We start from the raw sequence: 16,603 nt of genomic DNA on the forward strand, positions 1-16,603 counted from the left end.
GATATGTCTTGTCGAATTATGGCAAAAAAGTATAACAACCAGAACAACCAACAACAAAAAATTCATATGCTGCTCCTATTGCATTGGACTCGAATACAAATATATTACAAACACTTCCAAGTTTTCGTTTCCAGAACCTTGAACTTGAAGTTGTAAATTTAATTAGGTCAAGTTATTAAAAATATTTACTAGATATTTGAGTGAAATCTTAAAACTTGGTTCATACAGTTATTCTAAGAAATGTTTTATTTTTGAATAAATAAAAAATGCTTTTGACTCCTCTCACAAATAATATAAGCGTACTTCTTTACTGCCATCGCACCTCAGTATGATACAGTAATATCTCGTGCTTGGAATCTAATTCTGTGCATATCTTTTTAAAAATATGTTAATTCTCACTATATTTAACAAAGTTTTCCATCATGGCCAATTTCATGGTATTTTATAAGTTTCCTAATATTGTTTTCGATGCGAATGTTTGACGGTGAATTACGCAGAGTGCATCCTAAATATACCAGGCTCTTTTCCTTAAATAATAGGGGAATGTAGCAATGTTAATAAAACTATTTTCATTACCTGCTAAGAATTATTATTCTTAGGAAAACCTCTTGAAAAGGTCCTTGATTGGAATGATTACTGCTAGATTTTAAATGCGGATGGCGAGAGTGGACATATGCGTCATTCATAAAATTCGTCTTACTTTTACGCAAGCTAACATTCTAAATTTGACAAAAAAATACCTTTTTGTTGAATAGCGGATTTATCTAGTAGAAGTTTTTTGTTGGTTCTGTTTTCATCCAAAAAATTTCCATTTTTTTGATTAGCTTACTCAAATTTTCACATCTTATATTATAAATGTTAGATCTATTTTCTAAAACTTTTAGGTAATAAACGTTAATGCTATATACACTCAGGTGCAAAAAAATCGATCCATTCCTTATTTATCATTTATTTGAAGTTGTATAATTTTAGAGACATTAAATTACGTATGTAAATTTAGGTGTACCCTCGTATACGAGAAATAAAATAATATTTTTAATATTGCTTTTTATATTTCTTAAAACAAATTGGTATTTCAGGTTTTTGTCAAAAAGGGTCTGAAGCAAGTAGATATTATTTATTGAATGTTGTTTTTAATTCAACAACCATACTAGTGTAGTGATTTTATTTTTAAAACGTGTTACATTTTTATTTAATTATCCTTCCTAAATGTCTCTAACTCCGACAGATGCTGCAAGGGCGGTGACTTTAGTTCAAGATGGTCGTAGCCAATATTATGCAGCTGAAATGTTGGGTGTTAGTCGATCTTCGGTTCAAAGAGCAGTTCGGCGTTTTATCGACACCGGTAACTTCACAAGAAGATTAGGATCAGGTCGTAGAAGGGTAACATCCGAAAGAGATGATCGATTTCTGGTTTCATCATGTTTGAGAAATCGGCATCAAACTTCAGTTGAACTGGCAAATCGTCTGAGCGAAGTGAGAAATGTGGATGTAAGCAGATGGACAGTTCGTCGACGACTTGTAGAAGGTAATTTATTATCCAGAAGGCCAGCCCTATCTCCAATACTATCCATAGAACATCGCAGAACTCGCCTTGCTTTTGCAAGAGAACATGAAAACTGGAGTGATGCAGATTGGAGCAATGTATTGTTCTCAGATGAGTCCAGATTTTGTCTAAGGTCACCAGACGGCCGAGAAAGGGTTTGGAGAAGACACGGAGAGCGATATTTTCAATGTAATATTGCGGAAAGAATAAGTTATCGGGGGGGCTCCGTTATGGTTTGGGCTGGTATCAGTTCAGAAGCCCATACTGATTTAGTTATTGTAGATAGAGGTTCTATGACTGCTGCAAGATACATAACAAGTATTTTAGATCAGCATGTGGTACCTTTTGCTCCATTCATTGAACCTAATTTTATTTTTATGGACGACAACGCGCGTCCTCACCGTGCTAGAATCGTCAACCAATATATAGAGGAGGTGGGAATTGTCCGTATGAACTGGCCAGCTTGCAGTCCCGATCTCAATCCCATAGAGCATCTATGGGATATGATGGGAAGACGTCTTCGAGCACGAGTACCCCGTCCAAACAACTTGGCTGAACTTACAGCGGCTCTTCAAGAAATATGGGACCAATTGGATCAATTTGATATCCAGAGGTTAATTACCTCAATGCCTAGACGTGTACAGGCTGTTACAAGGGCCCGAGGGGGAAACACTAGATATTAATTACTTATCAATGTTTTTCTTAATTTCAGAAAGTTTTGAATATTCTTGTATTTTTGAGTTTTGGCGTATGTCTCTATAAATAAATGATTTTTTTGTATATTCTGTAAACATTATTTTAATCTAACATATACTTACATATATAATGAAATCGTAGGCTTCCACGGCCAGAGTCAGAATTATAGTTTATTCGTCTTCCGGGTTTGGACCGTGTCATTTGTGAGTGACCCAAAAGTGGGTTCATCTCGACGTTTCGCTACAATTGTATGTAGCTTCTTCAGGAGAACAAAAAAGAAAAAGAAACAAAAGACAGGAAGATGGGTAGTTAGCAACGGTAACTCAGTTACTCAACGCAACTAGAGGCGAATACTAACTACCAAGATGGGCATTTGGTCACAGTAACTCAACTACTCAACGCAGCCAGAGGTGAAAACCAAATGCCAGGACAGGGATTCACGTCCAACAGCTCAGAACACTAACGCGTCGAGAGGCAGGGAGTGAATCCGATTCAAGTATAATAGAAGACCTAGTATATATATATATATATATATATACATCTAGCGGTTAATGTAAGCTCCGTTCTAAAACGGTATTATACTAACTCCAGTAAAATATACACCGTGTATACTATTATCTGAGTAGCGCTTTATGTAGACTCCGACCAACATGTAGGATTAAGTGGACTCCACAAAAGGATAAACCATTTATGGGATCCGTATTTACCATTCTGTGTACATTTCTAAACTCCTGCGATGTTGCCAATAATTGTATTAGTAGTAGATTTTCAAATTTTACAGCAGGTACACTTTGGAACTTGAAATTTATTTAAATATCCATCAATTTAGTCATGGAGGAATTTCAGGATTATTTGGCTAATGAAGTTAAATATAAATTGTTAACCGACACATAACTTTAGTTTACTTTTTAGTTTTAATAAACAAGACGGTAATTTATATTACTTGCTTTATATATTTTCAAAAATAAAGTGTCTATTATAAACTTGGAAAAGTTAAGTTTCCATTTTTATTAATTAGTATTTTTTGTTAAAATGCATTGGCACTGAAACATTTAGTCCATAAATGTACGTACATCGGATAGAGTAATCGTGTAACAGTTTATGAAAGTAGAAGCCCCTTCGGTAGGATTATAATGTTTGTTACCCTATTAATTCAAGAAAACTGTACAACAGGAAGGTCTTTGTAATTTTTCGATTACTGTAGATTATGACATACAATATTTGTTTCATATCGTAGTTGAATTTAAACTACAATAATTTATAAATCAATCTTTAATGACATAATTTTTTACTGTCTAATTTCAATAGGTATGTCGATTTTTAATTAAAATATTTAATGCATTAAAGTCGCGTAGAGATTTTCACTAAACATTTAATTTTAAAGATATTATTATAAAAGTCCAAAAAAAGTATAAAAGTCTAGGGAATTTAATATCCCACTATAGATTTGTTTTATAGATTATCGTAAAGCGTTCGACAGAGCCAAATGGATACACTTATGACTGATACTAAAAGAATTAGGTGTACAACAACACCTAATTTTGCTTATAACTGAACTGTTCGAATACACTACTGGACCATTTAAACTAATATTAAAAGAAAATTGAACTTCAAATGGTAGATTAGCTAACGAAATATAAGTATCTGGGAAAAATTTCTCAAACGATATTAATATTGAAAGAGACTTTAAAGAGCATCTGACACAGCATGCTAAACCGTAAGGCGCCTTAACCAAACAATATGGATATTTGAGAAAAATTATAGCTCGTTTCAGAAAGAATTGTAAATATAACATTAATCTAGATTAAGAAGAAACGCTGAAGAAAAAAACAGTAGCGGTTAGCCTAAATAAAGAAAGGCAAAAATAGATTATATTTGATGTTTTGAAAAAATCGATCCGAAAACCGTATGAAAAACATGTCATAGTATGGACATCGTGCGCGGCGATGCCTCTGCCGTCTGCCTATATCGGAAACTTTTACTACCATTTGACTATTTGTGTACGATTTTGTGTAAGGTTAAGTGGCACACCACAAAAAGTGTTTTTATTTTCTCTTTTGTTTAATAATTAAAATGTATTGCTATACTTTTAGATGTTCCAAAAAAAACAAAGGATAATAAACATAAATTATGAGGTACAAAATTCTATTATTTTCTATGCGTAAGTTATTATAGACACATAGGCTATCACACAGTTAAAAACTATGAAACCTACGAAAAAAATACAGTAGACTATGACTACATTTGTGTTTTAGCACTATAGTAAGAACAAGATAAAAATCTAAATACCTACATAATTATATTAACGAGAAGTTAATAAAACTTTTGATAGTTATCAGTAAGAGAAAGCCCATTTCAGACTAGATTATGAAAAATGTTGTTGGTTTTACAATATCAGGTACATTTATATAATGATAGGAATACAAAAATAAAAAAACAACTTGCTTTTTCAAAACAACAATCAATCACTTCATTTTATCACAAAAACTTTAAAAAATTGCAATGTAATTGAAGCCATTTTGTGAGCTATAACACTCTTATGCGCTTTAGGAGCACAACTATCAGCTAAATGTTCTTCATGTGGGAGTCCTGAGTAATAGTACTCCAACATGGTTCTCCTGTAAATTGTCAAACTTAGTCTTAGATAACAACGACAACCTTCTTAGTATTTATGTACAAGATACCGTCTACAATTATGTGATTATGTGTACGTGCCAATATTCTTTTAAAAGAGATTAATAAAATTCGCGGGTAGACACCGCGACATCGGTATGTCCCGTAGCGATAAATTTACCATTTTATTGTAATTAGCATTTAAAAATGAAATTTTCATCTTTCATACAAACATCGATAGTTTTTAGCTATGGATGTATTTGGGTCACACAATCCTGTAGCAGATTTAGTCTAAAAAGTTTTATTTTACGCACAATTAGCACATTGGCTCTGGAAATGACCTATACATATACATTATTAATTATTTCCAATCAAGATTTTTAAGCAGCTCTGCACCATTGGTTCATTTTTGTTGCTTTTTTATTTGCCCTTTCTTTTTATCGTCATCATTACATAGCGCTACAACACTGGGTGAGTCTTCGCTAACTACAACTTTTCTCCACGTTGATCGGTCTTCTATGAATCTGCAATCAAATGAAATATTAATTTTTTGAGATATCCGATTTTGTGTCCGATCTAACTTAGTCAATAAAATTAATTCTCCTGGACTTATAAGAGCTTTCTTCATTCAGTATCTGTTCCTAATCTATACGGATTTGTAGCAGTATAGTAATAAAACCTTATTTGTTTTAGTCATTCTTCATAATTCGCATCACTATATTAAAATAGGTCTGAAGTTTGTATTATGTTCTTTATTTCTTCAGTGGCTTTATTATTAACTGTGATTATTGATCCAATATATTTAAAGTCTTCCATACTTTAAAAAACGTAGTTGTTGACTTTAATGTTTTATCTAAATTCATTGAATTGGTCTCTTCTGTGTATTTGCTTGTATTTGGTTTTCACCTCGTTGATTTTAAGTAAAACTTTTTTCATGCTCTCTGGACTTTGTTGAAGATGTCGTTTAGGAACGGGAGAGAGTTTCCTATGAAATCTATATCATAAGCATCATTCTAGGAGCTGCTTTGTTAATTGACCGTTAATGGATTACGTGTTAAAAGGACGTTATTTCTATTTTGGTAAGCTGTTCGTTCATTTTTGATTTATTTGAATCGAGAATCTGTATTTTATTAGATCTCTGGTTTATTTATTTGTTTCCTGTATCGTTATTACAAGGAGTTTGCTGGATACCGAAATAGGGAATCCAGTGGTACGTACATGATCTTTTGATTACCAACATTAGAAAATTTGTCTTACTGTAAAATCGTGATGATTTTACTAGAAAATATAATGTTGTTTAATAATAATGAAGTTGTTTCGCTTTGCCTTCTCCATCGAGGTCGCAGTGAGACTGCTATCGTTATACCTTCTGGTATTTAATATTTTGCCGGTCAAGCAACAATTCCAAGAGTTATTAACTTGGTACTGATATCTCTGCTTCCCGATTTTAGCAAGCCATTAAAACTGCTACATTCATGCTTTCTATTATCCAACGACCAGCCAGACGATTATATATAATAGCCAAGGAAGGTTTTGGCAATTTAATAGGTTTTTTGTGTGTTAGAATATAATTTCTCCAAAAAAGTAAAGATTATCTATCCGCTATCCGGATTTAATCCATCGATTAAATATTAGAATACTATTGAGTAATGCTATTACATACCAGCAAAAAAAAACGGTATAATAGTCAGTAACGAGAAAACCGGATAAATGTTCATTAAAAGACAAAAGAGACGATGTAGAATAGGGCATATAACGTAACAATAGACCCATATAATTTTGAAAGGTTTGAAAATTTAAATCCAGAAGTGTAATACAAACTACTAAAATCAGGATATAAAAAAACAATGTAAGTAAAACTCACAAGAAAAGCCCCAGAAATGTTTTACGACCGGGAACTAATGCTAAGGTCAAACAGGAAAATAAAGATTGGATTTAATTTTTTTGCTTAAAACTTAGCATTGCCAGCTTGTATTCTGTTATTCTCTTTTGTAGTGTTTTTGTTAAAAGTGCTCTTAAATCCCAACTATTTAGGCTGATGAACCATTTTAAAGTTGTACTGGTCTATTAAAATATTATGTCCTATTCTGTTTCGTAGTGCTCTTCTTATGATAGCCATATATTTTTTTTATTATCGTTGATTTGGAGGACCCTTTTCTGCGCTTTTTCTATTGAATGTATTAATGTTTTTTTGTTACTAATAATTATACTCGCTACTATATTAAACTCATCCTCGAAAGTCCGTATAATCTGAAGACCTTGATTATTAAACTGTGAGATTTTCTGTATTAGCTTTCAGGGCGATGCTTTCCAAAACGATCGTAAACACGATTGGAGATACGGCATCTTCCTGTTTGAGGTAACTGTACATTTGAAAGTAAGTTGACAGTTATTTCCTTAGGTATGCCTAGTTCTTCCATAGCATTTTAGTTACAATCTTATAATTATATCATATGTTTGTTTAAAATCTATAAATAACTAGCTTAATGTTTTTTTATTCCCATTTCATTTCCCATAACATTTTTCATTAAGTATATAATGTTCCTAACTTCACATTAATCTTTCCTGATTTCACATTTGTGGTTGCTGTATGTCAAAGAAGACACCATTTTCCATAGCGGGTGCTATGATTCCAATGGGATAAAGTACAACCTACATATTTATTGCCAAAATTACTTTGCTGCTGTATCGAGTACCGTTTACTGGTATATGAATTTTGTTACGAATTTATCTTGTGTGCTGAACTCTATCAAATCTTTTACCGCGAATTGAAAAGCACCTTTATTTATAACATTTATTTTTAACGTTCTGTGGAATATTTTACGTTTATCTAAATAAGTATTTACTATAGTGTATAATAGTTGTAATTTTATTTTACTATTTGTATCTATATAGGTATAATTTATAATATATGAATTGTCTTATATTATACAAAATCATCCTATTTGTGTAAAGTGATATTTATGTGGCAATTAGTTGTAAAGTCATTAGTCTGTCCTGTCGTATCAAATTTTCCTGATAATTTTTGTAGACAAGCGGTTTAGTTTATGTAATATAATATCCCCAATTGTTCTCATAATATTTAGGTTTCAAAACAGCTGTTACCTACGCTAATTCATTCACCCTTTTAAAGCACTTTGTCCAGTTTTCTGTAAAAGCATATTTATTTTACTTGTAGATTACTCCTTGTTAAAATTAATTTCTTAGGTAAGCCTTGTTCGGCATTAGTATTCTATGGTTTCATTCTTATGATTATATCATGTGTTTGTTTAAAATCTATAAATAACTAGTTTAATGTTTAATGTTTTAACTGCCTAATAGTGAATAATTGATCAACGATTTATTAAGTTGTTCTAATTCCACACTAATGGTCTCCTATTTGATAGTTCACCTATTCACTCAATCGTTCCAGGTGTATTAGAAAAAATACTGTATATCCTAATTATTAATATATAGCTTATATATAGCTTTTACCGCTACAGTTTGTGCAGTACATTTTATCATCACTTTTGTGTATGGGTATACTTTTCAGCAAAGTTGGTACTTGCTCTTACTTCTAAATTGACAGATCAGCTGTTTAACTGCCTGTACTGAACTTTCTTTTTCATTTTGCAAATATATATAAAAATTAATAAAAACCACTCTGACATACCGTTGATTGAAATATTGGATACCCTATACTATTTATTCAACGGAAATACTAAGATCACACGGGGAGAATATTATGGGTTATTTCTGGTTTGGTCAAAATTTACACTGAAATTACTAACAAGAGAGTGCTCTCACTTCCACATGTTGAAATTGATATATAGTACCAACAGATGCTAGTCATATACCACCAGCACTAATAAAATGGAAACTATCAAATTAATGTAAATTTCATTTAATTTCATTTAAGGAAACACACCTCAAAAATATTGAAAATAAATTAAAAATAGCTTAAGCGTTATAAAAGTAACAGAGCAGCAAAGCTCACAGCATGAGAATAGTGCCTCGTACTTTTATATAGAAATTTGTTGACAGACAAATATTTATTTTTTTATATACTAGGTTCTAAAAAAAGTGTACTCAAAACAAATAAATATTATCTAACAAGTGTTTTATTCCAGTTTCATATGAAAGCACCAGATATTAGATATTATAAATTTCGTCATAGGTGCAAATTTGAAATGAAAACCAAATGATAGAGCATATAGTGAAATATAAATATCTTAGCCCTCTATTGCCCGACTTTTTTGTAAACTTTTTTGTTTATAAAATGTTTTAATTTGTATATGTGCTCAAATATCCATTTACAACAACTATTAATTTTTTTAGATTTTTTAAATTTCGTTTGGGGAGAGTTTTGGGAGTGTTTACCAAAAACTAACGAATTAAGTTTTATACTTATTTATTATGCAATTCAAAAAAACAAATATTTGTAGTTGTAAAACATAAAGCAACTTTACATTTATCGCACATTACTTTAGAAGTATTACAGCATCCTGGTTTTTCGCATCTTCCCTTTTTTTCAGAAATTACTGGCCAGTGAAGGGTTTGGTCAAGCCTAACTTCCTTTGGTAGGACAATAGCAGTAGATCCTCTCCTCTGTTTTTTTACAATTTCGTTCTCAATTTCACTGAGCCTGGGACGTCCTTTGTTTTTGATCTGGTCATTGCTTGCTAACAGTACGCTACATAAGTGGTACTTAAACTGTAACAAAGGCAACTTCTTTTTAATTTCAAAGTAATTACAATCACGACAACAAGGGTAATCACAATCACGAGGATGCAACAACCAGCTGTTAACAACAGCTAAATCCAGAAGGTGAAAAAATATTTTTAGATAACACTTTTTAGATCTTATGTCTGTTCGGTGAAAAGCAATTAGTGAATCCATAAGATCGACACCTCCAATAAATTTATTATAAAATTGCACTGAATTTGGACAGCATACAATAATTCTTGATTTTTGTTTCTTATTCCACATCTTGACTAACGAAGTAGGCTCAGAACCAACAAATGTACTAAGCAAATGAACCGGTTTATTATCGTACCACTTTAACGCTGTTTGTCTTATGCCATCTACTGTAGCGTGCTTTTCTTCTACAGTACCTCTGCTCTGTTTCTTTATATTCTTGTCATCAGAAAAATGGCAATAAGGCAATCTGTTTGGAAGAACAGTTCCCAAACATTGCAGTTCACGTTTTTCCATTTCAATCTGCAACTGAATGCTATTGAACCAGTTGTCAAAATATACTTTATAGTATTTGTTTGGTTTGACTATCTCACACAATCTTATTACTACATTACCGCTGGTGTCTACATTAGGCAAATGAAGAGGATGTTTAACAGTTCCTGTATATAATTCCCAGTTATAAACAATACCGTTGCTATCACACAAAACAAATGCCTTGTATCCCCATTTTTTGGGTTTGTTCTTCATATATTGTTTTAAAGAATGTGCCTCTTTGAATGGTATCATTTGTTCATCAATACACAATTTTTCACTCATTGGAATACTTTGAAAATTTTAAAATAGACCGTTGATGAATGGTCTAATTTTGTATAACTTATCATTATTGTTGACCATATTTTCGTTATTATTGAAATGCATTTTAGTTTTTATTTCTTCCCAGCGATTCCTAGATATAGTATCGACTATTTAAGCAACACGTGTTTCCTTCTGCCAAAATGATCTTGTCCTTGGCAAGCCATATATTGACATCAGTAGAACATATCCAATAAATTGGTTTAATTCTGCTAGTGTCATATTCAATGGTTTATTTATATTCTTTTGCAGTGCATACAAATTACTTTGTTCTACTATGTTTTCCAGCATATTGGTAGATATCATCTTTTTAAAATAATGTAGAGGGGATTCCGGTTCTAATAATTTGCATGTTGGTGAATTATCTTTCCATTCTAGAATTGAAAATACTGTTCGGAAACCACTCTTCCACTGAATGTTTTTTACGATCATTTTTGACCTTTTGAGCACATTTTGTTCAGTGTGTTTTTCTGTTTTATCGGTATCGCCCTCATCTTCATCTTGGTCCAAATCTAAATTGGTATCCTGGTCTAAATTTGCTTCGTACAAATCATCTTCATTTTCCATTTTATTTGATCCTGGATCGATTGATATCTGAGTACCTCGAAAATTCATTATCACTTTCTTATTATCTAAGCAACATACCTGTTTTTTATCACAGTACTGAAACAACACAATAAAATAGACAAATGTCAACGGTAATCAATATCTAAATGCTGATATAATGCCTCTGTATGTATTTTAAAATATATTGTACACAATTTATAACAATAAATCAATCGAAAATACAAACTAATAAGGCAGTCATGTCCATTTGACATACTGTTAAACATTTCCATATAGGTTTTGTCATAGGTTCATCGAGTGTATTAAAATGTATAACCAAATGTTGCCTGAAATTAACAGAGGGCATACTAGAGTCGTAAATTGTTTTAAAAAAGTTTTCTGCATCAAAAACTCCTTTGTTGCCTTGAGTACACACGGGGCTATAGAGGGTTAAAATAGCTGTATTGAGCGAGGATAAGGTTATTGATGAGGAAAAAAAGACCTATCGCTGAGGAAGTGAGAAAGTAATTGGCAAACACAAAGAGCACTTTAATTACATTAAATGAAATATGCATTACAGTCTATCATGACACACATATCTTGATACACATGAAACAAGACAATTAATAAACACGTTAAGAGAATCTTAAGAAATAATAACCAAAATTTAATTTTTAGTACACAAAAGAAATAATGATAAACAGAAGATACACAAATTAAAAAAACGTTATCCCCTTATTGTACGCAAGAGAGATACCTCTAGGAAAAATCAAAACGATCGAAAATATATACCAAAACAACACAATAAAAGTAAAAGTAGAAGAAGAACTAACCGACCCTATTAAAGGTGACAATGGGATAAGACAGGGATATTACCTGAGTCCTCTATTATTCAACCTGATTATGGATGAAATAATAAAAAATAAGAATTAAAAAGGGATACCAAATGGAAGAAAAACAAATTAAAATAATCTGCTGTGCAGACGACGCAATACTACTCTTTCACAGTGAAAATGATTTACAACGTATGCTGCACCAATTTCATATAACCGCCAGAAAATTTAACATGTTAATTTCCCCAAAAGAGACAAAATGCATGGTTACAAGAGCAAATTTACTAAGATGTTAATTGGAGCTGGAAGGTCATATAATAGAACAAGTGTTAGAGCTTAAATATCTAGGCATCACATTATCTAGCTACGGAAAGCTCGAAACTAAAGTGGAAGACCCAGTGAATAGAGCAAACAGAGCCACAGGCTGCCTAAATGAAACATTATGAAGAAATAAAAATATCGGAAAAGAAACGAAAGGCAGAATTTACAAAACAGTCATCAGACCAATAATGACATACGCGGCAGAAACAAGATCTGACACAGAGATGACCAAAAAGATATGAAACAGCAGAGATGAAAACACTTAGAAAAATTGATGGTAACACACTATGGGACAGAGCTAGAAGTACAGATATACGACGTAGACGCAAGGTGAAGAACATCAAGAAATGGAAGAGTAGAATGAAACGATCGTATAAGCCGAATGACAACAAATAAAACAATAAAGACGGCAAGAGACGGTTAACCCATAAGAAGACGATCAGTAGGACGACCACGAAAACAATGGAAAGGCAACTTACTGGAGGCACATTGAAAAACAGACAGAGTTATGTCTATATAAAAAGAAAAAGTAGAAGAAGAAGAAGATACACAGGATAAACATTAAAATAGTTGCAAGAAAGATAAAATAAATCAGTTATATTAATGTAGAATATCAGAGGACAGAGTGTTTAGAGAAAATAATGAATGTCATATTAATGTAGAATAGCAGAGGACAGAGTATTTGTCATAGCTTTGGACAAGTGCCCAATTGAAAAAAGAACACAGATCGTTCAAAAAAGACGGAACTCTAGAAAGAAAATAGAATAGATTTAAAAAAATAAAAGCATAAACATGTCTTTTTCTACTTTTTTAATATTGAAGATACGTAAGTAGAACATTGAATTAAAATGTAACCTTTGATATTTGTGATAAACCCATCACCTGAACAGTGGCGCCGATGTATGTAGTTAAGATTGTTTACAATTATTTTAACTGTTTATTTTTTTATTATCTATATATGAGTTGTGACAGATATCACAAACTTATTTATTTTCCACAAAGAGGCTCTTTAGAACCTAAAATTATTACTATACAAATCTGATTCGACATATCTTCAAAAAGTAATACACGGCATGTAAAATTTAAATTTTTAATAAAAAGTAAAAGATTACGCATTACTTATGGGGTTAAAAAAACGAGCCTTTAGGTAGATTGAAGTACTAATAAGACCACCGCAATCGGGCATACCCCGGGTAATGATTAATTAATTAATCGGCTAATTCTTCAGTCACCCCCTTAATATGATTTTGTCAAATTGGTCCTTTTTAGAACCAACTATTCTAATAACATATATCTATAACTGTTAAGGGGGTAAATCTAAAAATCAAGAAAGTTTACTTTACTTAAACTTATCAGACATATGAGCTAAACACGAATCTGACTAATTTCTAGTACAAGAAACACATATAGGGCCTAACCTAGGGTATTTGGTATATAGCTGATCGCTGAAAACCACATTATAGATATAGACATATTATTTCTATCGGAAAAAAAGCAAAGAATAACTCAAAGTAAGAAAGGACAAAACCAGTCAGCTGAGAGAACCTTTTAACGATTTTGAGCTTGGATCCACCATCTATATATTTAATGGAAAATAATACAAATACCGACATTGAGGACCTGAGCACAAAGCTTATTACGACATCTGGACCAAAAACACTACAATGGCTTATCCAGATGATGAACAACTGTATTCAAATTAGGAGATACCCAAAGTCTAGAGATATGCCAAAGTTGTTACCTTGCTTAAACCTGGCAAAAACTCCAACGACCACAAAAACTATCGGCCAATATCTTTATTTTGTCAGCTATTCAAAGTGATGTACATCACAAATACTAAATCAAAGATGGGTACGAAAAATATCGGGTATCAGTGGTGGTATTTTTCAATCTAAATGCCGCTTACGACACCTTAACTTACAGAATATTTTTTGAAAAACTATATGGTATCCCCTTAGATAACAAACTCACTTATAATTTCTGCGTATGCCTACACAAGAGAATATTTTTTATATCACTCAATGGTAAAAATAGCAGATGAAGAACGGTCTCGCTTGGGGTAGCATAAAGGCACCTACACTGTATAACATTTACACAAACGAATGATCCATACCGGTAGATACTAAGACTTCTATTATATAGACGATACACCTATTATTGCACAATAAAAATAAACTATGAATCAATTTTTAGCCGTGTGTGTTCCTTCAATTTCCCTAACATAGACGCCTTCACAAAACTGAACATCCAATAATGTCATGAAATTGTTGAACGTAGACTCCCTATAAATTCCTTGAAAATAGTTTGTATCGCACGGGGTCAGTCACAGATTATTGTTTAAAACTAAAAGGTAAATTGAGGACCAGAAATAATATTGTTCGCAAGCTTGTCAGCTAAAAATGAGGTGCACATCCTTCCGCCCTTAAAACATAGACGCTTGCACTATATGCATCTGCTGCCGAATATACCTTGTTAGAAAAATTATTATATTATTATGTTAGGCATATTTATTTTGAGATAAACTTTTATCGAGATATCATATGTTGTACATAAATAAGACCAGAACTAAAATAATAAAAAAGCTTTATACAAGATATCGCAGAAGATTGGATGAAATAAAATTAGTTTTTATTAATCGGATGCTTACATAAAACGTACAAAGACATACTCACGTAAACAAAATATATTACGAAATTTTTGTAATTAAAAAAAACATCGAGTTTGGCATTGAACTAATAAAATTATATTAAATAAAAGAACAACATTTTTAAAAATGCAGACAAAATAAAATTTCCTATGCACCGAATATTACATTAAATAATAAGCCCAAATCCTTTTGTATCTATATACCTGTTTTTAAAGAACCAGTTACCTTTCAGTACGTAGTTATATCAGGTAATAAAATATCCTCTGTTACTCGGTGTAATGCGTATTAGATTACACTGTCTACGAACAGTAGATAAAAATAAGGAGCCCATATGAACCGTTCAGGGTATATGTTGAAAATATACGGTATAATCACACAGTTGCCAAACTCTCAGAGCTTACTTAAACCGATAAACGTATGGTTCAAATATACATTGAAGAAGATCTGTACGACCCCTATAATATATACACGTGAACTAAACGATATACATTTATGATACAGGGGTATTTACGGGCTCCAAAAAATTTTTATAAATTATTTAACTCTACATGTTGACGAATCGACAGAACCAATATTATGGAATGGTCAAGTGAGCTCCGTATATCGGTATCCACTTGACCACGGAGCTCAATTGAACCTGAATTTTAACATGGGCGGAGTCCACTTTATGCCGTAGATATATATATATATATATATATATATATAAATATATATATATATATATATATATGTATATATATATATTATATATATATATATCTATCTATATATATATATATATATATATATATATATATATATATATTGGATGTGTTGTGTTTACTTTTTATAGCATCGACCAGGAGAGTCAGAAAAGTCAGAGAGAGTCATTTGAAGAATGAAATAGTAACAAACACAACGAAACACTCAAATAAAAAAAGATTTGCAAATAGAATCAACAAATGGAGAATACAAAACCGGTGAAAGAAATTTGTCACACAACAACGCAAAGAATAAAAAAAAAGGTAGATCATGACAAAAATGGGATAGGATCCTAGAAAACATCATCGGAAAAAAGGGGAATAATATGGTCAGAAGCGAGAATGCTGGACAGAAATAAGAAGTAATGGGTCAAATTTGTACATATATATAGTAGAATATTAGTTATGTTTACAAAGGAGAGTAAGTTTGATTTGTATTTGTATTATAGTATATATATATATATATATATATATATATATATATATATATATATATATATATATATATATATAACTAGCCAAATACTATGTATACATACGTATGTATGTAAAGCAACAAGATAAAAATAGTCTATTACGATCAGTTATATTAAAAAAAATTGAATAGTGTTTATCTGTTGCGTATTATCGTACAAAAAAAATTGTTACATGTCTTATAATATCTAATAATATAAAATATTTTTACAAACAGTTCTCGTTTCTTGTAAAAACATGAACCGAACGCCTGTGGCGTGAAATTGCTTATATTCATTCAGTGATTTGTTCACAGGTCCCCAGAATGGTTGAAATACGTGCAGAGTTCAACGAAATCGAAGATGCGATTCTTAAATAGGCATTGTGCCACCCGTCAGCTTCACAATATGACAGCTACGCAAGCAACTTTCCTTTTTTGCACTCTCTTGCAAGTCATTTTTACAGAAGGTAAGACTTGTTACAGCCTTTCGGACTAATATAAGATATTGATACTTTTAGTTTACGTGGTAAAACTGTGAAAATTCAGTGTTATTAAATTTTATTTTAGGTTTTTATTGAAAATTATTTGTTTAAATATAAATTTGACAATAAAATTTGCCAATAATTTACCCGCAATGAGTTTGACCCAATAATTTCCGTATAAATATTTTAAAGAACG

General features: G+C 31.6%; 1 protein-coding gene across 1 annotated transcript in view; it reads left to right on the plus strand.

The window, feature by feature from the left end:
- Positions 1-16,603, plus strand: part of LOC140451778 (lachesin-like) — a 652,628-nt gene that overhangs the window by 3,721 nt on the left and 632,304 nt on the right. The window contains exon 2 of the mRNA XM_072545633.1: positions 16,241-16,392. Coding sequence (XP_072401734.1) covers positions 16,241-16,392 — 152 coding nt within the window. The remainder of the gene's footprint in view (positions 1-16,240; positions 16,393-16,603) is intronic.

The sequence above is a fragment of the Diabrotica undecimpunctata genome, chromosome 10, assembly GCF_040954645.1.
Source record: "Diabrotica undecimpunctata isolate CICGRU chromosome 10, icDiaUnde3, whole genome shotgun sequence".
NCBI classification, from domain to species: Eukaryota; Metazoa; Arthropoda; class Insecta; order Coleoptera; family Chrysomelidae; genus Diabrotica; species Diabrotica undecimpunctata.